The sequence below is a fragment of the Gallinula chloropus genome (genome assembly GCF_964237585.1).
Source record: "Gallinula chloropus genome assembly, chromosome: 1".
NCBI classification, from domain to species: domain Eukaryota; kingdom Metazoa; phylum Chordata; class Aves; order Gruiformes; family Rallidae; genus Gallinula; species Gallinula chloropus.
In genome coordinates this window covers 66,564,735-66,588,939 of record NC_140085.1, presented here as the reverse complement: position 1 = coordinate 66,588,939, position 24,205 = coordinate 66,564,735, and the positions used below count along the sequence as shown (strand labels likewise).

General features: G+C 41.7%; 1 protein-coding gene across 1 annotated transcript in view; it reads left to right on the top strand.

Moving 5' to 3' along the window:
* The first annotated feature begins 1,489 nt into the window (after nt 1–1,489).
* LOC311205253 (ovostatin-like) overlaps nt 1,490–24,205 on the top strand; it is a 29,627-nt gene continuing 6,911 nt past the window's right edge. The window contains exons 1-27 of the mRNA XM_084279596.1: nt 1,490–1,569; nt 3,136–3,319; nt 4,005–4,161; nt 5,040–5,092; nt 5,559–5,579; nt 6,619–6,787; nt 8,005–8,089; nt 8,752–8,869; nt 9,561–9,681; nt 9,898–10,007; nt 11,035–11,193; nt 11,728–11,955; nt 12,171–12,225; nt 13,439–13,596; nt 13,994–14,143; nt 14,757–14,927; nt 15,505–15,637; nt 18,091–18,178; nt 18,892–19,120; nt 19,440–19,566; nt 20,196–20,317; nt 20,974–21,025; nt 21,343–21,426; nt 22,397–22,573; nt 22,844–22,925; nt 23,233–23,389; nt 23,861–23,935. Coding sequence (XP_084135722.1) covers nt 1,505–1,569; nt 3,136–3,319; nt 4,005–4,161; nt 5,040–5,092; nt 5,559–5,579; nt 6,619–6,787; nt 8,005–8,089; nt 8,752–8,869; nt 9,561–9,681; nt 9,898–10,007; nt 11,035–11,193; nt 11,728–11,955; nt 12,171–12,225; nt 13,439–13,596; nt 13,994–14,143; nt 14,757–14,927; nt 15,505–15,637; nt 18,091–18,178; nt 18,892–19,120; nt 19,440–19,566; nt 20,196–20,317; nt 20,974–21,025; nt 21,343–21,426; nt 22,397–22,573; nt 22,844–22,925; nt 23,233–23,389; nt 23,861–23,935 — 3,330 coding nt within the window. The 5' untranslated portion in view covers nt 1,490–1,504. The remainder of the gene's footprint in view (nt 1,570–3,135; nt 3,320–4,004; nt 4,162–5,039; nt 5,093–5,558; nt 5,580–6,618; nt 6,788–8,004; nt 8,090–8,751; nt 8,870–9,560; nt 9,682–9,897; nt 10,008–11,034; nt 11,194–11,727; nt 11,956–12,170; nt 12,226–13,438; nt 13,597–13,993; nt 14,144–14,756; nt 14,928–15,504; nt 15,638–18,090; nt 18,179–18,891; nt 19,121–19,439; nt 19,567–20,195; nt 20,318–20,973; nt 21,026–21,342; nt 21,427–22,396; nt 22,574–22,843; nt 22,926–23,232; nt 23,390–23,860; nt 23,936–24,205) is intronic.

The following is a 24,205-nucleotide window of genomic DNA, read 5'->3' as shown; positions in this document are numbered from 1 at the left end:
CAGCACCTCTTAATGCAGCACGCCATCCTGTATTTTATCACCAGCTGTGTGGATGCTGGACTTTTGGTCTCACCCCTGACTCTGTCACACTGTCTCTGAGATCACGTCTAGATAGCTTGGTTTTACCCCCTTTCCCCTTCAGATCTAGTTTAAAGCTCTATCCACAAGCCCTGCCAACTCCTGGGCTGGGATCCTGTATTCAGGCTGTACTACCAACAGCGCAGCTAACACATCAAGGAAATTGATTCTTTCCCTCTATTCAGCAGTTGTGAAACCACAGATGAAGTGCTGTGTCCAGATTTGTCTCCTCAGTAAATAATAGGTGTTGACAGATTGGAGGAAGTCCAGTGGAAGGTCACTGGGATGGACAGTGACAGGAACAAACCTACAGAAGGAAACTGCCTCGTTTATTCAGCCTAGTGGAAAAAAAACTTAGAGAGAACATTATTTGCAGTCTTCTGCTATGTAAAGTGGGATTACAGAGAAGACAAAAGCAGATTCTTCTCAGGGATGCACAGTGGAAAAGGACAAGAAGGAATGCACATGAGTTATAGTATAGGAAATTCCGATTTAAGAAAAAAAAAATCAAAACATGGCTGGTTAAGCATGGAAGCAGATGTCCAGAGATGGTGTGGACTCTCCATCTATTCAGGATGTGGCTGGACAAGCTTTGAAGCTAGCCCTGCTTAAAAGGAGAGATTGGACCACCGAGTGTCAGGAGGTCCCTTTCTATCTAAATTATTTTATGATTCTATATCTTGATTATTCTGAAACTTCTCAGTCAGATTTACTTAAATTTCACCAGTAGGCTTATACATTATTTGATGGGGAGAGTAGGGATAGCAGACAGATAAATGAACAAATGAAGTAACGCTGTAAGGTTCCTTCCCCTGGCGATATGCTTGTCCTGACCACAGGCAAAAATGGTAAACAACTAGTGACCACCATTCCTTCCTGAATGTTACTGTGTGCAGTGAAAAATCTGAATTACAATTAGGAGTTTCATTCTGTGCCACACTGAATGTAGATACAATCTGATGGTGTATTATTACTGCCCAGGGCCCTGTGCCGGCATACAACAGCACCGTGCTGTGATTACTTCGGTTTTGTGAGATATATCTACAAGACATCTTCACAGATGAAGGAAATACTTCTGCAGCCACAAATACTAACAGGTTGAAATATTAAGGAACCTTCAGCCAATGACAGGTTAATCAGAGAGGTAAGCTTCAATAAAACATTCGGATGGGAAGAAACCGGTTTGGCTTGCTGTATGTCATCAGGTATGTGAAACATGAGAACTTTCCTAAGCTATTGTTTGAGAGTTCAATGAGTGTGAGAACAGACCGGAGAGAGAGGAAGATGAACCTATGCAAATTTTATGCAGATAGCTTTTGTTATACTATGATTGATGTTGTGGAGGAGGAGCATCATCCTGGGCCAGTTTAAAAGCCGGAAGACAAGCTGTTCACTAGAGATCAGTCTCTATTCTTCAAAGACAGAGATGTGGTCAAGGATTCTTCTGAGTATTCTGTCCTTAAACTGGATTGCCACAGCTTCTTCTAAACCGTAAGAGATCATACATTCTGTGTTGTTGTGATAAAATATTTTACTGTATTTTCCACAAGCTAATTTTTTTCTGGGACTTTGCTATATAATCTGGATTTTTGAGAGCTAGGTTCTGCAATGTGTCTGAAATGGAAGTAGATAACATTGAAAGATGATTTGGAATTATGCTCTCCATTGTAAAGTTGCTATGAAATCTAATTTGAATGACAGAAACCTAGAACTGGAGCAGATGAATTCTGAAGTGCATGGATAAGGTGGGGAGGAGATTCAAGACTGGACTAGCAAGTATTACTAATGTTCAGAATGGTATGCAACAGCAGTACAGAGAGAGCAAGGTGTATGGGAAGGTGCTACAGATGAGATAATGGCTGCTACTAGGGCCTATGCTGAATGGGAATCCTAATTATTATTGGTATTCATATTTTATTAGTATTGGTATTAGTATTATACCTGTTGTGCTGTCACAGCTTATACAGCACTGTCAGTGTCCATGGCTTTATCTAAATAGACGATTTCAGCCACAATTTACAAAAATACATCAGCATTAGAGCTTAAATCCCCTTCTCGAAAGTTCTAATGGCAAGTCAGAGGGTTTAGTTTTCTCAGATGCAGTGTGGGTTTTAAACATTTTACTTTTGGTCTTTAAATATTGTGCAGACTGAACTGGGCAAGTGGAAATAACAGTGAAGACAATATGACCAAACAAAGCTGTGGGACAAAATAAGGAAAATAATCAGACTACCAAGAAAAGATTGTGCAATTCATGTGCTGCAGAGGCAATTCATCAATTCTGTCACGCAATACTTTTGATAACACTGAGATTGGGCAGCATAGAATGGGAGGCCAGCTTAATATAGCAAATATCAAGGAATGTTTTTTAGAGGAAGAATATAGGGAAGGAAGGCTGCTCTAATTGTAGAAAGCGTAACTAAAAAAGCCCAATGGAAGAAGGAAGCAAAGCAGGCTTGCAGGCATGGAAACAGAGGCCTGGAAACAGAATGAAGCATTCCCTGGAATGTTCTGCAAAATGGAAAAGTGGGATAATTTCTTGTGCATTATGCTGGCTGACTTATAGTATGGCAGTTCTTATCTGGAGGGAGAGAAATCCAGAAAGAAAAGGAAATAAAAAAATTGTTGCAACAATTAACTAGTATTTTTGTCACTGATTTCAAAAAGGGCCTAAATAACACTCCTCCTTATGGGAGGTTCCAGAGGTTTAAGTCGAGATATAGGTCATGGGAGGGTAAATGCAGCTATGCTTGTCAGATGTTTAGACACGTTAGTAATTGGAGCTGTGTAAGAAAGATTCATGGTTAAGAGATTACATAGAATGATACCAGGCTTTCAGCTCAGAAAGAACTGTGAGGGACAAAAAGTAGTCATCTGTACTTTCTTAGCAAGTTATTCAAAATTCATTGAAAGAAATGGAAATTCTTCCACTGGTTTGAGCAAGCTTTGGACCGTGTCTTCCTTTCCACATAACAGCATTTCTGTGGTATTTTCTTCTCCCGTTTGCTCTGATTTTCCTTCATGGCTGAACTCTGATCTTGTCTTGCCTTCTTATAGTCAGTATGTGCTGCTGGTCCCGACAGTAGTGAGGAGCGACTCTCCACAGACTGCTTGTGTACAGTTCCACAACCTCAATGAGCCTCTGGCCCTGAACGTTGTCCTGGAATACGGCAGTATCAAGAAGACTATATTGGAGGACTCTGTGACAACGAATGACTTCTTCAGGTGCTGCCAGTTCAAGGTATTTTCTCTTTTGAGACTGCTGAAGAAGGTGTGGAAGCTGGAAATGCTTCTGAGTTCAACTCTCTCTGTTGAGTGAGGTTCTGAAGATGAAGAGTGCAGGCAGGAAATAGGATGAAAAAAGATGAATGGCTGGAAAGGCTGACAATATTGACAGAATAAAAACAGATACAGGGGCCTGGAGAAAGATATTCCATTTCCACAGAGTGAATAGAAAAAAGCTTTTGATTGCCAACACTGTTATATGCACCCTATGGAACTGTCATAGTAGTCAAGCTGGAGAACCCAGCTGGGACATGTTAATTCCCCTTCATGTGACTCTGCAAGATCTGGATACCTATGACAAACAAGTCATAAGGTTAGGTTTTCTAGAATGCAGCAGGAGAAGACACTTCAGAATTGTGCTGTATGGCTGGGGAAACTGGCATATGGGCAGGTAACTACATGAGATGAGGAAATGCATAGGACAGGGCACAGCTTAAAACCTTAGTACCTGGTGACATATTAAGGGAATTCCACAGTATAAATTCCCAGGTACTATCTCATGGTCAAAGGGATCTTCTCATGACTTTGCACAAACTTTTTATGACTCACTGGACAGTCAGGATCTTATTCAAGAACCATGGGTATCAGGGGATCTCAAGATACTTACCACTTTTCATTTGTGGCTTTTTTTTCCTCTCCAGGTTCCTCCTGCTACTTCTGACCCCCTGGCATTCATTTCCTTCTCTGCCAAAGGCACCACAGTCAAATTATCTGAAAGAAGATCAGTGGCGATTGAGAATGTGGATAATACTGTCTTCATCCAGACAGACAAACCCATCTACAAACAAGGGCAAAAAGGTGGCTGGGGAGTATGAGTCAACTAGTCAACTAAGAAACTGAGTGCAAGGGTGGGTCTAGAATGACAAGGACTTCTTCAAGAGGAAGAAAAGGCTGTGGACTGTGACAGCCATGAGCAATCCTTCAGATGGTATATAATTGACATCTGAGGTCGAGCTCATCAGAAGTCAGTGAAAAGTAGAACTGATTCACAAAATTGCAACAAATTAGTGGAGTTCACGTGTTTTTATTGAGTTAATTCCATTTACAGGCTCTCGAGTTGTGCCAGGTTTACTGCAGTCACGTGAAGTGTCCTTAAAAATAGAGAAAATAATAGGTTAAACTTGGAATTAATAAAATTTATATAAATATAAAATAAGCATGTCAGTTCCTGTCAACAGCTCTTCCTACTTAACTGCTGATCTTATCCACAGTACCGATTCCATCACAATATTTAAATCATAGTACTAGCTGTGGTATAGTTAGTTATCTCTTCAGCATCATTATAATTCAGTGATGCACAAGGTTTACACTTAGATATAGACAAATTATTCCTTTTCTTGGATTTTTTCATTGAATTGTTTTTTATAAACCGATTTTCCAGGAAACACTCCAAAGAGCTGAGTCTTTCAAGAAACACTGCAGGCAGTACAGAATATGTGTATTTCCTTTAGATGTTACTTTACTGCTGGTGTCTCAGAATTGAAGATATTTCACCTGATAAGTTTGTTTTGGTTTTCTTTTTCACTAGCTAAAATAATAAAATATTTCCTAGATAGCCAGAGACTCTTTGTTCTCCCTAAAAGCCCGAGCAAACTTTGTTTCAGTTGTATGTTGAAAGTGACTTACCAATGTTAAAGTGACTGATCCATTTTTTTTTTCTCCTATATTTTTTTCAGTAATGTTTCGAGTGGTCAGTTTGGACAGCCAGTTCAGACCTGTTCAGGAGACAGTAAGTATGAGTAATAGTCAAGATTTTTCAAGATTACTCTCAGGGTACCCGTTTGCTGGGATGTTCACTTAGGAATTTAATAAAAAGGGACTGGAATAGGCCTCTTGATGTTTTTGGAGAACTGCTGTTACTCCTAAAGTTCACAGTCTTTCCCTTGCCTGCCTTTACAGAGGGCAAAGAGTCTAAAAGCACTCCCAGAAATCTCTCACAACGCTCAGATTTTAGAATCACTTCACCTCACCTGACCCATATATGTAGAGAGAGACAAATTCACAAACAGTTTATCCCCTAAACCTTATTTACAGACATTGGTTTAAAATTGTTTCCTCGTCCCAGTCTTCTGTATCCAGAGAAAGCTGTTCACAGTCTTTTTTATGTAGTAGTATTTGTATTTTTCAAGCTCCACAGTTAATTTCTTGATGTTTTGATCTTGTTTTTTTCTCTCTCTCTTTTTTTCCTATTCCAGTACCCTCGAATCATCATTGAGGTAAGAGATGCACCAAGTCATTAAAGCTCAAGTTGCTTTGGAGGGGTTGTGTATGATTCATCATTCCCCACAGTGCCAATACCTGAGGGATTCACCGAAAGCACATTGTCTAAAGCTGACGGACTTGAGGTTGACCAGTTGCAGTACCAATCATCAAACACTAGAGGAGAATAAATCAGCAGAACTGGAGATGCTAGTCAAGGATGGTGTAGACTTTTATAGGAGTTTAACAGGACACACAAAATAAAGGAAGCATAGAACCCTAGAATGCTTTGGGTTGCAAGGGACCTTGAAGATTATCTAGATAATATTAATAATCTATTATTAACAATACACACACATAAGTAGTGCTGAAAGTCATCGCTTCTCTCTACCTGAAGTTCATTCTGTGTGAGACCCGCAGGTGCCATGCAAGACCCCCCACACTACCCAGCTTCTGAGCTCATGTGTGCAAGCAAAGCAAACCACGGGATTTGTTCACCACTTCCCATCTGTGTCTTTTGTTAGGAATCAAGCAAGAGTGATCAGTGTAGTCCTACTTTGCTATGACTACAGTAAGTGGACCCATGAAATAGCCTTATTCTCATGAAGGCATAAGAATAGTAGTTTTCTGAAATGTCATGTTCTGTTGGTGGTGGGCCTATAATAAATCAGTCTTCTACCACATTTCTCATCACTAGATCTCAAAGCACTTTCTAAAGAAGGCCAGTATAATATTCCTCTTTTACAGAAGGAGTTGAGTCAGAAAGACTTATGTTAGAAAATCTCTAAATAAGCAACATGAGCCCCATCCATCTGCTTGGATGATCTGAGATCATCTGGTAGTGTACCTAATATCAAGTTAAACATAAACTTAGCCTTGTTTAGTGCAGAAACAGATCTGGAAAACTAGTGGGAAGTCACAGCATATGTCATCAGCCTGAACTCGACACTGTGATGCAGTCAGCCAATACGCTGGGATGCAAACCTTAAAAGAAGGCAAGAAGACAAGAAACGGGCTTATAAAGGTTTTGGAACATGTCTTTCTTCCACTCTCTAGGATCCAGAGCAAAACAAGATCTTCCAGTGGTTGGAGGTAACACCTAAACATGGAATTGTCCAGCTCTCCTTTCCACTAATTCCGGAGCCTATTCTGGGAACCTACCACATCACTGTGGAGAAGAAGTCAGGGGAAAAGCAGCACCAGTTCTTCACAGTGGAGGAATATGGTAAGCAGTGGCTGTGAACTGTGCTGCGCTAGCAATGAGGCTGGCTCTATGTCAGGTAGGAGCTGCTAGTGCAGAGTTTAAGTGCTTTGAATTCATACCTGAGAAAGAAAGATGTGGAGAAAGATGGTTGGAGAAAGTGAAGGCACGATAAAAAAGAAATTACGAGAAAGGTGGCATTTTCAGGAATTAAATTAAGAGTCTAATTCTTTTCTGGACTTGGCACAGTCACCACATGACATCAGAATCCACATGCTATCACTCAAGCTGTACACTCTCCAGAGGCAAAATGAATGAGTCAGGCATGCCCTTTGGTGGAGATAATCACTGTATGAAGAGCACTAGGCTAAAATATATGGTAGAAATGTGAAGATATTATGTATCAGACAGATTAAATAACAGGTACCAGATTGTTATCTGGGGAAGCTGAATAGCCAGTGGAAGCTCAAGATGGAAAACAGTGGGTAATGGAGTTGCCAAAAGCCTCATGTGATCATCTTACTCTCTGTAATAGGCCATAACAAGGCAGTTGCTAAATTCATAGTGATTTAGCAAATTTTCTTATCTTTTAGTGTCAGGTTTTCCTTGGTAGTTCCTAGAAAAGGCTTGGACAACTCCCAGAGTTGGCTTTATGTTTTGTTTTTTTTTTTTTAAGGGCAATAAAGCATCTTTTTTACTTACCCTCCAGAGCTCTTTCATACCTTCCAGTCTCCTCTGTACAGATGTGTAAGAAAAAGGTCTTTTCCAGCTATGTTGTCTTTATTTATGGTGACCAGGGACAGAGGATAAGCTGAAAAGAGGGAGTGACAGTGACCTATTTGATTTTGCAATTTCTCTTATTAATCTGTTGCCTTTCTCCTTCAGTGGGGCTGAGTTGCACAATAACTTCTGTTCTCCAGGGTTTAACTAGTTTGAAATATCAGCATTATTCCCACCTTTCTCTTAGCAAATTAAAATGATTTATCTCAATTCTTTCTGTGGCTGTCATCATTATTAACATGATTAATATTACGTTCTAAACAAGTTACTCATCTTACCACTAAATGTTATTTTTTTCTCCAATAATATCCTACGACCAGTTCCTAGTTAGACTTTTCTCTGAACCATTTCCTCCCCCTGGTTGGTGAAAATGCTTTTGTCAACTCTCTTTATACTGGCTTACATACACTCCTGCTGTGGCATGCAACTGCTGATTAGTCATATTCACATTGCATTCCCAGTGCTGCCGAAGTTTGAGGTGAAATCCAGTCTGCAAAAGAGGATCTCTTTCTTTGATGAAGAAGTCAGGGTGAATGTTTGTGCTTGGTAAGTATCAAGAGTCGCCAACGACACCTTTGTGCACATGAAACACGAGAAGAGGATGGTGTACTGTGCTGAGAAGCAGAGACCCTGCTGCTAAATCAGAGTATGGGTTAGAGCAATTCCTTTAGCTATGGCCTAGCAGAATTAGAACTGGGAGAGTTGCTGTGTGTGCAACCATTTGAAGATACGGAGCAGTACATACGTGCTAGCTGTTGTTGTTTCATTATTACAGAAAAGGAGAGAAATAGTACAGAAGGAGAGTCTGTGGTTAAGGCTGCTGCTGGCTGTGATGCTGCCAAAGGGCTGGTTTGCATGAGCCAAAGGGGTGAATATGGATCTTTCTGCATTATGTCCTGCTTTGGACAAGGCACTAGGGAGAAAAAGCAAGCAGCAAGGAATGAATTCCTGACCCTTAGACCAGCACCACTTCCCAGATTCAGACTTCAAAGAATGACTACACCAAGACAATGATAAAGCAGGTTTTGTTAACAAGATGACAGAAACAGCCTATAAATAGTTGAAGGGAATTCTGTTAGGACTAACTAGTCCTAATTCCCAGCTGCTCTTCTGTGTGTGCTCTAGGCACACTGAAGGGTTTAGAGTCTGCACTGCAGGTTTCATGCTAAGTCCACATGATTGAGTTCTTGTGCCTCTTCCTCTCCTAGGTACACTTATGGCCAGCCGGTGCAAGGGAATGCCCAGGTCAATGTGTGTCAGCAGCGCTTTTATAGTCCACGATGTGAGGAAAAGCGAAAACAAAACTGCAAAGCTGTCACTGGACAGGTATGACACAAGGCAAAGCCCTTCTTTCCTGTCAGCTTTAGTACCCAACATGTAGGACAGCATTTGGTGGCCTCATTCATTTCCTGGGGAACACCAAAGAGACAATCCCAGGGGCATGGGGTTTTTTCTCACCATTTCACAGGCAGTGTTGGAAAACCATGAAGGTAGTTTTTACCAATTACTATATTAGAAGACTTTGGGTTTTTTTTTCTTCAGAAAGAGTCAGGAGGAGGAAGGGAAGCTTATGAAACCATACTTTTGTGATTATTCCTATACACTGGACCTGTGCACTTACCAAGTGCACTTACCACGTGTAATCAGCAGATCTGTACTTGGAGTCTCTGAAGATAGTTAATGTTAACTAGTGAATAGTTTCTCCACTAGATCAGACTCAAAGTGCTCTGGTCATATTGCTCAGACATCATGCAAGATGTTATTGAGAAGAGACATAAGCACAGAGGGCTAGGGAGAGGAGAGAGGTTTCAAGGTGCAAGGGTAGATGATATTGAAACAATGAGCTGGGAAAGGAACCAGGAGTAATAGTCAGATAGATATGAGCAGAGTGAATAGAAAGTAGTATCTGAAGATGTGAGCAGAGGCATAAAGCTCATGAGATCCATTAATACAGATTCAGAAGCAATTTTCCGAGCTTTGTGAGAAATGGGCTTCCCTTTCTGTGCTCCTTTTTTAGCTGGGAAAGGATGGCTGCCTCAACGCCGTCGTCTCCATCAAAGAATTCCAGCTGTACCGCAGCTACGCCAGGATGTATACCAGCCTCAATGTAGAAAGCATCGTCACTGAAAATGGGACAGGTAACACCAAGTGGAGGCTGGGAGTAGCTGATTACAGTTAATAGGTGGTACTTTCCGAGAGAATTGTCCTGTGCAGCAAATAACCAACAATCACCATTGTCTTAATGTAGCTCTCCCTCCAGAGCACCACTGCTCCATACAGTTTTTCAAAAGAAAGAGTTTTCTGTCCATGTCTGATTTCTGTTTCCTCCCCTTTATACTGTGTGTGTCTCACAGGTATCCAGATGAAAAGCTATGACTATGTTGCAGTCAACCAAGAAAATGACAGAATTATGTTCAATAATATGGATCTCTATTATAAGAGGGGAATTCCTTACTATGGTGAGGTGGGTACCTGAGAAATCAAAATTACCTGAGGTCCAACACAGTGATCTCTGTGTTGCCCCATTTCTGGCTGTTCCCTAAGTCTGTGTTGACAATTTCTTATGATAATGTTGCATAACTGCTGCATAGTTCTCTCATTATGTTATATGCTCCTACAGAAAAATAAGAAAACTGTATCATACCTGAAGTGTTAGCATCTCTCTTCTGCCATAGTTAGAGAAAGCCTAAAAGGTGAGAAAGTGAAAGGTCATGAGTGGGGAAGAACAGTTTGCAAGAAACTACTTCAGCACAGCTATGCCTAAACCAAAGGTAAATTTTACTGTGTTGCATCACACAGTCCCAGGGATGTTTTTACCTAAAGCAGTAGAGATGTTGGAGCACACTCCACATTCCTAGCAACCTGCACATGCAGGATAAACCCAGGCATGGAAAGGAGGATAAGCCCTACAGCATTGTCCTGATACGCAATGTGGACAGAGGGTATGCACAGATGGCCAGGAGCTGGGAGGTGCTACAGAGCTCCACAGGTTACCTGTGGCCGTTAAGTCATCTGACTGCTTTAGGTTTGTTAATCAGCATGCTACAAAGAGGATGTGCTCTGGAGTCCCTCTTATTCTGTTTGGTGAGGAAGGAAGAGCATGAGGGAAGAACTTAAACCATCATCCTTCACTCAGTAGTTTCTAACTTCTGTGATGGTCCACTGAGAAGAAACAGGACTTTTCATTAAAAGAATCTTTTATATGAGAGCAAGTTTATAAACAATTCCTTCTCACTCTGTGATGTATACTTTGTCCTTGTACTGATGGGAATTTCCTGCCTTTGCCTGTCATGGAACTCGTGATTCTTCAAAATATTGAGGAGCATTTGCTTCTTACATATATTTCAATCTTGATTTCTATTCCCTGCAATTGTCCTCAGGGCTTAATTAAGTGAGCATTCTCTGGTGAGCAGAGCATTTCCCATTCTTTCATTTTGTTTGGGTTGTTTTTTTTTTTTTTTCTGAATCTCTTGGATATCTTTTGTGTTTAGATCACTGTAACGAATGTGGATGGTGAGCCCATTGCTGATAGGACTGTCCATCTGGAGCTCAATGACAAATACCTGGCCAACTATACCACTAACAAGGATGGCATTGCTGCTTTTTCCATTGACACGTCCAACTTCTTTGATCCCAATTTTAAGTTGACAGTAAGTAAATACAATCTTCAGTCTAGTTCCTGAAAAAAATCTTAATTGGAGAGAGGAATTAGAAGCAGTCAGTGAGTAATGGCAGGATTGTTTCAGATGAGGAAAGCAGGGAGTCAGTCCACCACTTGCTGCCTGTGTGAAAACAGTATGAGAAAACACCAGTACCTATGGAGCCCAGGAGTGTTTGGGCTGCAGTGATCTTCAGCATCTCCCAACTTTCTCTGTTCAGAAGCCCTTTCTTATTCTCACAATAAGGCATAGCAGTTTATACAACCTGTCCCAAGCCTGCAGGTATCTGAAATAACTTCCCTACCACAATGTGCCATGAGTGCCTGGGTACATTAAGGTATCCAGTAGGCCCTCTTCACTGGTGAAACACAAATTTTTCACATCAGCTCTTGCTCTTGGCTTAAACAGCCCCACGAAATCCAGCAGAATATTTTAGAGGGAAGATGCCTTTGCTTCTCATCTCCCTGCCCTTTTTTAAATTTTCCACTTTCTTTAATCCCCATGTATGACTTTCTTGCTTTGTAGGCCAGGAAGGCGCCAGATGACTGTGAAGACTTTTTCATGTGGAGGAACGATAATGAGCCCCAGGCCTTATTCTATGTCCGACGTTTCTACTCACGGACCAGTAGCTTTGTGAAAATCGAGCCAGTGAATGAGCAGCTCAGCTGTGGCCAGCAGCGGACGATCAATGTTCACTATGTCCTGAACAGAGAGGGCTACAGGAATGTCAGCCACACAAACTTCTATTATGTGGTAAGTGTGACCATAGCTTATCAAAATACCTCTTTTCATTCACCTTGAACACCATATAAGGAAGAGATCTCCTGGGCATACAGTATTTACAGATCACAGCTTGACTCGATGCCCTTTGAGGCCTCTTAGAATGCTATTCAAAATCCGTAATATCATGGGGGAAGGGATGAGTTGCTTTTGATCCTGTCTCATAAATTTTTTTCTTCTATGCCCAGATGATGACAAAAGGAAAAATTGTTCTCAGTGGTCAGCAGCAAGTCAGCATCTTTGGTGGTAAGTTCTAGGCCACATTGCTACTGATGGTTCAGAGCACTGTTCTGAGAACCACATGATTTGTAAGTTTTGTGAAGGGATGAAAGCAGAGTACTGCAGTAAAAGCGGGTACTAGTTCTTAAACCCCATGACCTGTCACCACTCACAGTATCATTTGCATTTCCTGCAGCATCTAGCCAGTCCCCCATATCACAATCAAATTCATCTTGCTAGTTGAAAGATGAAAACTTTGTGGTGATCAAACACCAGTGAATGTAACCTTCTTTGTTTTTATTTCTTGCCAAGGAGTATTTGCAGTTTCACAGTTGTTCTATGACATCCAAGTTTTCAACAAATAGAAGACCAAATCTTTTTGAAGTTTGAAATAATAGGTGTCTCATTTGACAGGGATATTTAGCAGTTAAGTCCTTGGAATTAATTACTACTTCAGAAGTCTCCAAATACCCACAAATGACAATATTCAGCAAATTGAACTGTGTTGATTCATTGTTAAAAAATTTTTGTTGTAGAACCTGGTCTATTTCCAGTCTTCAATCAGTGGCTTAAATGAGCCTCATTCTTCATATAGGACTTGTTTTGTATTTGCCATATTTGGTCTTTCTCTGACTATTCATGCACTGTGGCTGCAGAGTATACGGTTTAGAGAAAGGCACCCCGTTCATCAAAAGGTCACTATATCACAATTTCCCCTTCATTAAATCAGCTTGAAGGCATGTGTTTTTTTCCATATTATTGGGCCTTACACTAAGGTGTGTGATAGTGTGGGACTCGCCAAAACTTATGTGAAAGATTCATTTCCTGCTCTAGTAGTTGTCATCCATGTAGATAAGAACTTCATATTTCCTAGTGTTAAGAGAGCTCTCCTTTAGCTAAGGAGGTTGGCCTATCTCCTCTGGTGTAGGAGGTTCTCAGTTTGAGATGAAAAGGCAATATTGTGCTCTTTTCATAGCAATCAGGCACAGAGCTCCCTGACAAACTTCTACTCAGCTCATACTCCTCTCTGCAAAGCACCCTGGGCTTAGCATCTTCTAGTTTTTGTCTGATGTCTTGCTGATAGTAACTTGTCCTTCAGCCTCTGAGAAATGAACGTTCCAACATCCAACTTCCTGGCTTTTTAAAAGTGCTGGCAGGTTATAGATAAATATGTGGTCATTCTAGCAAAGCTGAGGTTTGTCTAATCTCCTTTTTTTGGCTTTTTCCCCCTCACATGTTGCTTCCACAGCTCCAGGAGGTACATTCTCCATCACACTGGCTATCACAGAGACACTTGCTCCCAGCACCAGGCTGTTGATCTATACAGTTCATCCTCATGGGGAGATAGTGGCTGACAGCACTTGGATACGCAGCGATGTATGCTTCAAAAACAAGGTGAAACACTTGGATTTCTTGTTAAAAGTTATATCAGCTGGGTCTTTCCTGAGGCAACAGTTAGCAAATGACTTCATCAAGACTTTGTATTCAGGTTGGCCTTTAGGAATGGAAAAGGTACAAATGTGCCTTACAATATGAGGACCTGTCCCCTGAATTGACACGTATGCTCAGAGTCAAACGAAGTTCTCGGTGGAGTGTGGAGAGGGAGGTGACTAGGGGGTTATAGAGATTGTGGATTTTTATAGAGATTGTGGTTTCAGAAGGGCCATCTAGGGGTGGGAGCTTTGCCTCACAGAGAACAGAGTGAGTGCTGGTGAAAGGTGAGGTTTAGATCTTTGTGCCAAGTTGATTCTCCTAATTTTTATATGGTTGTCTTGGATTTAATAATTTCCAGCTCCAGCTTGAGTTCTCCGAGAAGGAGGGCCTCCCAGGCTCTAAAGTCAATCTCCACCTTGAAGCTGCTGCCAACTCCTACTGTGCCCTGCGAGCTGTAGATCAGAGTGTCCTCCTTCTTCACCCTGAGAGAGACTTAACTGCTGAGAGTGTAAGTCACATTCCCAGTCCCTCCTTTTGGGCCAGTGACATCCCTAATGACCTTTCAGTTCCCATCTGTGATGTCTCTGCTTCTGTCTTCATTTTTCATCTCAGTGATTAAAGAAAGGTCTGTGGAAGTTGTATGCTTCAAAGCCAGAAACTGATAGTGGAACATTTACTTTTTGGAAAGCACAGCAGTGCAAGACATGTCCTAAGAATATACCTAATGTAAATTAAGGATTGTTCCTCCCTGGGGAGTGATTATGTCAAAATTGCATTTTATGACTCAAATAGGCCTTGTGCTCAGAACAGTATCTGTAGATGTCAGCTAGTGTCTTGTTGGACTCCAGCCTCCTCTCTGCATTACTCTGGAGTATGCTTCTGTGCTTTTTGCTCAAGTTCACCCCTCAAAGCTGCTGCAGCTCAGAAGGAGGGGTGTAGAGTCCAGTCTCTCTTGTGTGTCACCAGCTGAATTGCTGATTCATCTTCACATAAGACAGCACTAGGCAAACCCACTGCAGTCTAAGAGATAGCTCAGGTGGCACCATAAGCTTTGAACATATATGATTTTGCACCTGCCTGGGACCTTCCTTGTGTTTACACTAGTCATTCTCACCTCCCAGGTGTACTACCAACTTCGTGTGAATGATTTATATGGCTACTACTACAACGGAATCAACCTGGAGGATGACAAGCCAGAGGAATGTACCCCAGTCAAAACCACCTTTTTTAATGGCTTGTACTATGAACCTGTGAATGTCAGTCGGGATGGTGATGTCTACAGGGTTTTCAGGGTATGTGTTCTGTGTGGGAGGTATGTCAGAATAATTCATGCACGTTATCCTTAAACTTTCACAGGTCGTGGTTCTTACTGCTAAAATAAGGTAGCTGATGGCTGAATCTGCCTAAAGTCTCTAATCCCCCAGTTTCTGGTTTCTAATCCCCATCTCTTATTCAGGAAGACTGAGAATCACTGTTAGATATATTTACTGTGATATTGCCCATGCTTCAGCAGACATCTCCTAAGCAGGACCATGGCCTGGCTCCTGAGATCAGGCATGCCTAGTAAAGATCTGAGTCTGTAATGCAGGACACTGATTGATTCCTGATACACTCGCCTCCACTCCCACTGGTCCCATTGTCTAAGACCAAACATAAGTCCCATCATTACTGCTTTCCCAGAACACCATGTGTCACTGGTCCATAAGAAAGGCACAGAAGTTGGATACAGAGTTGTGACATTCATGGTTGAAAGGGTGGGACGTGAGGAGGGAGGAGAAAGATGAGCTCTGATAACCCAGGTGAGAGAAGTGGCATGCACTGGTAGCTCGTGCATCCCCTGAGTGATCTGATTGATTCTTTCATGTTCAGGATATGGGCCTGAAGGTTTTCACCAACTCTGTGCTACGGAAGCCAGTTCTGTGCAATGAAGACAGATCAGATCTGGATGATTTCCCTATCTACTCTGGTCCTGGTATCGCCCATGTCAGTGGCTTTGGCAAAGGTAAGAGAAGGTTCATATTGGATCTCCAGTCCTAGTCTGCCTGGTCTTCACAACTGCTGCCTGTGTAAACTAACAGCCAGAAAGTTGAGGGTATTCTGGGAGGTATATGACTGTGTGTCCCAGTTGATTTGCACATTGAAAAGGCAGGGAATACTGGGATGGTACTTCTTTCATAAAGTGGTACTAGTTTTTCAGGTCAGAGCCTTTCAAGAAATCACAGTTTAATTAAATATATAAAAGGAAATGCCAACTCAGAGCAACAATGGCAATTCCCTATGTTAAGAATTCACACAGTACTTAGCATAATTAGTACATAATCTTCAAAACACTTTATAGATCAGCAAGAGTCATGATAATCATAGAATGGTTTGAGTTGGAAGGGACCTTAAGGATCATCTAGTTCCAACTCCCCTGCCATGGGCAGGGACACCTTCCACTAGCGCAAGTTGCCCAAAGCCCCATCCAACCTGGCCTCACACACCTCCACAAATCCTCTGGGAAACCTCTTCCAGTGCCTCACCATCCTCACAGTGAAGAATTCTTTCCTGTATCTAAGCTACAATTACCCTCCCTCAGCTTAAGCCCATTACCCCTTGTCACTTCACGCCCTATTAAAAAGTCCCTCTCCAGATTTCCTGTAGGTCCTCTTGAGCTACAGGAAGGCTGCTATAATGTTTCCCCAGAGCCTTCTCTTCTCCAGGCTGAACAAGCCCAACTCTCTCAGCCTGCCTTCATAGGAGAGGTGCTCCAGCCCTTTGAACATCTTTGTAGCTGTCTTCTGGATGCACTCCAAAAGCTGCATACCTGTCTTGTACTGGGGACCCCAGAACTGGACATAATTCTCCAGGTGGGATGTCAGGAGTGTGGAGTAGAGGGGAAGAACCACCTCCCTTGACCTGCTGGTCACGCTTCTTCTGATGCAATGCAGGATACAGTTGTTTTTCTGTGCTTCAAGCGTGCATTGCTGGGTCATGTTTTGCTTCTCATCAACCAGCACCTCCAAGCCCTTTCTCCTCATGGCTGCTCTCAACTAATTCTCCACACAGCCTGTAGCTGTCTTTGGGATTGTCCCGACCCATGTGCAGGACCTTACATTTATCCTTGTTGAACTTCATGTGGTTTGGATGGGCTCATATCTCAAGCCTGCAGAAGTCTCTTTGGATGGTATCCCTTCTCTCCAGCATGTCAACCCACATCACACAGCTTGGTGCCATCAGCAAAATTGCTGAGGGTGCACTCAATCCCACTGTCCATGTCACCAACAAAGATAGATGATAAATATCCTTGCCCCAATAACAACCCACGAAATACATCACTCATCACTGGTCTCCACCTGGGCATCAAGCAATTGACTGCAACTATTTGAGTGTGAGCATCCAGCCAATCTCTTGGTCACCTAGTGGTCCATTTGTCAAATCTATCCCTCCAATTTAGACACAAGGATGTCATGTGGGACAGTGTCAGATGCTCTGCACAAGTCCAGGTAGATAGCATCAGCTGCACTTCCCTTATCCACCAATGATCTAACACCATCACAGAAGGCCACACAACTTGTCAGGCATGACTGGTCCTTTGGGAAGCCATGTTGCCATCACCAATCTCCTTATTTTTCATGTGCCTGAACACAGTTACCAGTGGGAACCCAGCTGCCACAACTCCTCAAACATGACAGGCAAAGGCTTAGCAGCTTTATCCACCAGTTCCCTCAGGACACACAGATGGCATCTCATCAGGTCCCAGGGACTTGTGTACCTTCAGGTTCCTTAGATGGTCTTGAACCTGATCTTCTCCTACAGTGGGTGGCTCTTCATTCTCCTAGTCCCTGCCTTTGCCTTCTGTGTCCTGGGCAGGGTGACAAGAGCCCTTGCTGGTGAAGACTGAAGCAAAAACCTCATTGAGTTCCTCAGCCTTCCCCATATCCCAGGCAACCAGGTCTCCTGTTTCCCTCCAGGGAGGGCACACATTTTCCCTAGCCTTCCTTTCATCACCAATATACCTACAGAAACTTTTCCTGTTGCCCTTGATGTCCCCGGCCAGATTTAACTCTGCAGTTTTCCAGTGGGCTGGATATTCAGCTCCAGTTTTAACTACAGAGCAGGGTGAAAATGCTTGATTTCTCAGGGAGGTTTGTAAAGCATTATAAGCTTTGGTGACAATATTGGCTAATGTTGTCCATTTGCAAATCAGAGGTAGTGACAGACGTTAGGGAATATGCCTTTCTAAGTGAATGATTAGACCTTTCAATCTGAAAACTAAGTGAAATAGCTAATTTCTTCAAAATTTTTCCATGGCAAAAAAGAAAGTGTTTCTTCCCATGCCCTGTTTCAGAATGGGAAAATGCTCAAATGGAATACTTAATGTTCATTTATGGTGTTGAGCCTATCTCACAGCAGTTTAGGTTCTTCTGGTTTGACCTTGCTAATGTTATACTTCCACCATACCCAATCTTCTAGATGAGTCAAGGATTATTGGTGGGGGTGCTCTTAACACTGTTCGGAAATTCTTCCCTGAGACCTGGATTTGGGATCTGATTTATACAGAGTGAGTATTTTTATTTTGTCTTCTTATCTCCCATGTGGATTTTTGAGTTGGTGTATGTTGCCAAAATGAATTTTGGGAAGAAACCACATAATATATGTCTGCTTTGTAGATGCAGTTCTCCTTTTTCCATCTTGCTTAATGAACACTGAACCTCTAATCTTGTACACAGTGTCAAAACTGCTCAAACTGCTCTTTCCTCTGCCACCATCCTTCTCATGGGATCAAAGGATTAGGGCTCAAAGGTCATATTATTGCTATATGAGCCAGGAGACAGCCAAAGCAAAACTTACTTCTTTTTATCACATTTTTAATTCAGCAGCAGCAAACTCAAGACTATTTAATTTTTCTTCCCAAACTATCGTAGCATCTGCAATAAGAATATCTCCATTTGAATGATACATCCAGGGGCTTTTGTAGAGTATTAACCCAAATTTGTCTCTTCTAATCTGTATGCTTGGGAATTGCGGTATTTAAATAAATGTTACTTCTAAATTTCAAAAACTGGATATTCTTCCCAGTGCTTTTTAACATGTAGTTCACTAGCACCTTTGTCTTTAATTCCAGTTTTATAATATTATTTTGAATATGGAGAGGTATGTTGCAGAAAGTGAGATGAAAACAGAAGTGCTAACTCAAAGTAAGGAATTTATTCCATAATTTGGCTGGAAAATGCCAAAGATCTTTTCTCATTATGTTTTTCTTATTTTCCTTAGTTCCAAGGGACAGGCAAATGCCTTTTACACCATTCCTGACACCATCACAGAGTGGAAAGCCAGTGCTTTCTGCGTACAGGATGATGCTGGGTTTGGCATCTCCTCCCCTGTTTCAATGAGAGCATTCCAACCATTCTTTGTGGATCTCACCTTGCCGTACTCCGTCATTCGAGGGGAAAAGTTTAATTTAATAGCCAACGTCTTCAACTACCTCAACAAATGCATCCAGGTACAGCCAGGTTATTTGTTTGGCTCGGGAAGGGGGAACTCGAACAGAGGGCATGGGTACTGTGCTGTGCAAAACACAATCTATAATGAGTATGTTGTATGTAACAGTAACTCATAAGAAGACGACTAATGAGCACAGACACCATGGCATACTTCTGTCAAAAACAGACACAGACAAGGGGCAGAAAAGAGACAAGTTTGCCAGTTCCTCAGAGAAATGCCCCATCTTTCAGTCCTGGTAACTTCCCACAGATTCAGATGACAAATGGCTTCTCCAGCCTATTTCGTTTGTAACCTTGCTCCTTCTTTCTTTGTCTCAGATCAGTGTCAAACTGGCAAAGTCAAGTGACTACAAGGCAGAAATCCTTTCATCAGAGGGAAACACAGCAAGGGTGTGTGCCAATGAAAGAAAAACCTATATTTGGGCTGTCAGCCCCAAAAAGCTTGGTGAGTTTGTCTTTTCATCACCTTGATATATCCCTGTTTGACCTTTCTGCCTCTGTCACTCCCACCTTTTAATGCAACATTAGTAATTCACAGGCAGAGATTTCTGGACCGTTCCATTAGTTGCTCCACCAATTTAATATTAAAACTCTGCTAAAGTTCCCTTAGATGCAGTGAATAAACAGTGGATTTCCAGTTTGCAGGGGTGGGGTGAATAATGCCTTCCAATCTGCTCATTTCAGGGTTGCTCCTCAGTGCTGCAGCAGTGCTGAGGCTCCTCCTCCATGTTGTCCCTCAATTAACAAATTTCATCTGAAGAATAGAGGCAGCAGAGCTGTAACTTCTTTCTCCTTAGGCCAGTCAAAACTCAGCACAAGGCTAAGAAGAGGTGGAAATCACTGACATTTGTTTGGCCAGGATCACCCCTATTTCATTCCTCATGCTAGGGCCCCAGGCTACCACTCCTTGACACTAGCAGACAGGCATGGATCCTTCATGTGTTTCTACTCTGCTGCTTTCAGAGAGAATATATTTCCCAGCAGTCCATCAGCTTAGGAGAGGCAGTGAAAACTGGGGGAACTGTAGACATTGAAGATAACTTTCTTTTCTTGGGCTGCTGGGTGGCTCTCCAGGTGAAGTGAAATTCAAGATTACTGCTGAGGCCAAAGTAAATACAGGAGGTACTGGAAACATCACGTCCTCAGAAGAGGAGATGATTCACAGGGACACCCTGATTCAAACTCTACTTGTTGAGGTACAGTAGGAAATCTGCACATGCTTTCTGCTTTGTGGAATCTGCAGTTCTTACAGCTGTGGGTTAGAAGTGTGAGGAGGCAAGACAGCTGACACAGATGGAGCTGTGTACAGTAGGCTTCTCCATGTGCAAAAGAGAATGTAAATCACAGTGATCGATAGCATCTGCTGCCCTCCTGTCACAGTCTTCTTCCTGGGACCATGAGCATACATGCCCTGACACTCCATGGATGTCAGTAGAGATATAGCCAGAAGAGGGGGAGGTTCCATACCTTACCTTTAAGTGCCTTTAGCCTGTGACTCAAATACTGAGTAGTTGGGTGGAGACTAGATCTAAATGGACAAGAATTCTTCTTCAGCATCATAAAGCACCAGCACATAGGATTAGTCAGACAGAGTACCTCTCAGAAGCTGGAAATATCCATTTTATAACTGCTTTCTAAGAAGGAAGGTGCTCTGCCCAGGGTGTTGGGTAAAAGAGAGAGGGAGCCATGGGCTAAGAGGGATTCTAGTGGGTATAGGGCAGGACTGGATACAAGAGTTGCACTGTCTGGATGGCTAAATGCACACACTGTTTTACACCATTAACTTGTTCATGGTTTCATGGTGATCTACTCTTTTCTTCCTCCTCATGACAATTTCCCTACAATCAATCAGCCTGAAGGCATTAAAAAAGAATTGACTCAGAGCTCCCTCATCTGTGCCAAAGGTAAGGCAAGTTCGTTTGTTCATTCATTCATTCATTCATTCATTCATTCATTCATTCATTCATTCAAGGGAGTTAGGGAACCTGCTTCACTCTCTTGTAGGTTTTGTCCTACCAAACCAGAGACCCTTATGGAGAAGAAAAGAGGGTCTCAGGGTCAAGGTGCTGGCTACAATTCAGGATTTTCCAATAAATTCTCTGCAGCAATTTCTTTAGCCATACTGCAGATCATAACAGCCCCTGTGGTAATGCTTACAAAGTGGAGCATTCTGGAAAAATATTATTTCAGTAATTCTTGTTGTTGTTCTTTATTTTATCAGGCACAACAATTTCTGAACCAGTCTCTCTCAGCCTGCCAAAAAATACAGTGAAGGGATCAGCCAGAGCTTATTTTTCTGTCATAGGTAAGTTTAGCAGTTTGTTTGAAAACAAATCATATCTCTCTTGTGCTACACCCAATTCCACCACGTATGCAAAATGAATATAAAGTTGAGGAGATACTTTGTCTTGATTTTAGAGAAAATGTTTCCTAGTTTGCAAAATGACAATGAAGGACAAAAGTTGCTCAGAATTATCTCATAGTATATCAGGAACTGACAATTTATTTCAATGTATATTGCAATTCAGAGTATACCAAATTATCATATCCTGTTCTGTATAGTTAAACAGTCGATTCAGCTGAAATGTGAGATTCAGCAGACTCCTTTGAAAAGAAATATTTTTAACTCCTGGAAAGAACACTTCAGAACTTTGCCAACTGCACAATATCAAATTTATGTTTTGCACAATGAAAAACATTTATCAGTTTGTAAGTTCCCATAGAAAAAGGCTTTCAATCAAGGTCCCAATAAACTCTACTAATCCTAAAGTCCTTATTAAGACTGACAGCTCTCTTCAGGCAAAATTTCCTGAGGTCTCGAACTCAGATTGCTTTCTAGACACAATTGTTTTGCATGGCTAGATCAGTGCAAGTGATGCTGATACTGTGCAATACAGCCTCTGTAGCTCATCAGCACCACACCCCATAACTCAATCTCACATGCACACACAAAACACGAACCAGATTGTAAAGGTCAGGGATGCCTAACCCTTTTCTTACCTATTTCTTAGGACCTATGCCAATCAGTATCTGTGCTTGGTTTTTCCCTAAAATTTTCAGTTTCTCCCAGGTGTCTAGAATAAAAAAAAAAAATTAAAAAAAATAAGAAAGGGCATTAAATCCTTTCTTCTAAGATCTGTGTTTGGTTGCTGTGACTACTCTATATTGGTCGTTATCCTTGGCTTCATAATACAGTAATATAAAGCGATATATAATGCTGCGTGATAAAAAACATGTTTGAACTGAACTGACTCCTCCTGTCTTTCATTCTCCAGGAGACATTTTGGGTACAGCCCTGAGGAACATGGAGAACCTTCTCCATATGCCTTATGGCTGTGGAGAACAGAACATGGCCTTGTTCACACCCAATATCTATGCCCTGGATTATCTGAATAAAACTGGGCAGCTGACTGAAGAGATTAGAATTAGGGGTACTGGATATTTATCCACAGGTGAGAGGCTTTCGGATTCTTCCATCTAATATTGTGATTGTGTGCATTGAACGCTAAAGCTCTACATGCTAAGCACTGATCTCTGGATTCCAGCACTATGTTTTGCTCCACCAGTAGTAAAGGCAGCTAAACTTCCAAGTGGCTGACATTACTCAACAAATATACCCTACTTAATATTAATTCCAATGGTCTTACTGCTTCAGTTGAATAAACAGCAGAACTAGTCCTTTTCTGTGATTAGAAAATATACCATATTTACTATGTTTTCAGGATACCAAAAACAGCTGTCATACAAACACCAGGATGGGTCCTACAGCTCCTTTGGGAGACGAGATCCAGAAGGCAATGTATGGTAAGTGATGACACTTTTTATTTCCCAATGTAGGATCTTTAGGCTTTGAAAAATGATGAAAGTATTAAGTGATTCTGGTTTTTAATAGTCTAAGTGAACATAGTTCAATTAGTTTGGATTGCTTATTAAAGGAGAGATTTATAAACTGCAGAGAGTTAAAAAAAAAAATGATGATGATTGGGGGCTGGTTTTACCTCAGGCATTATGGAGTTCATTTGATGCTGTTTTCTGTGCATATCCAGTGGTTGGTAAACCTTCTTTGCCTAGTTCACATCTTACCTGCTTTCTGTTTCTGGTCCACCCACAGGCTCACTGCCTTTGTGTACAAGTCATTTGCACAGGCCAGACGCTACATCTACATTGACGACAATGTCCAGACTCAAACTTTGATCTGGCTGGAAAGCAAGCAGAAATCAGATGGCTGCTTTGAAAATGCTGGGTCACATTTCAACAGTGCTCTGAAGGTAACTGAGACAACATATTCCCAACCTTCCAGTCCTGCTATTTGGATTGATTTGGAAAATTTGTGCTAGACACCAGTTTATTATCACACCCTTACCTTTCCGAGTACTGTTCTCTTCTGAGTCTTATATACAAGCAGGGAGTGAGTCCTCTGCATGCTATTGACCACAAGGTAGAAACAAGTATAAGTTACTAAGTCAGAAATCTCACATATTATTTTCCACCACTGCATTATGTGTTCAGCCACAGGCTACAATGGGCTTTATTGTGTGTATGCAAAAGCCAAGAAAATGCATTAAATACTTTGAGTTTTCTCCTGAGTTAACTTGATCTTTCTTGTTGCTATGCACACAAGGAAATAGACTTTACTTCTGATCTCAAATCTAACTGGGATTTGAACTATTAATTAGTTCCTATTTTGTTTCTTTCTAGGACATCCATACTGACTTGTTCTTTGCTTGTTCTTCCTTCAGGGTGGAGAAGAAGGTGAATACTCACTCACAGCCTATGTTGTGGCAGCGTTGCTGGAGGCTGGACACTCTGCTCTGGTAGGTGTTTGATGGTGCTATGCTGCATTTGTCCAATCAGTTATTTGTCAACTGTGCACAAGCCACAGTCCTCACACCCCTATGCTTTAACAATGTTGTAACTAGTGATTGTAGGACAGCAGGGTCAGTTCAGGAAATCAGTTTCCAGCATTCTGCAGTTGCCATAAGCATTTGAGTGTTACACATCAGTTATGTATCTGTTTCCTATGGATTAGTTTGAAAAGTACCTGAGGAATCCAGTTGTGCTAAATAATGGCAGCCTATGTAAGT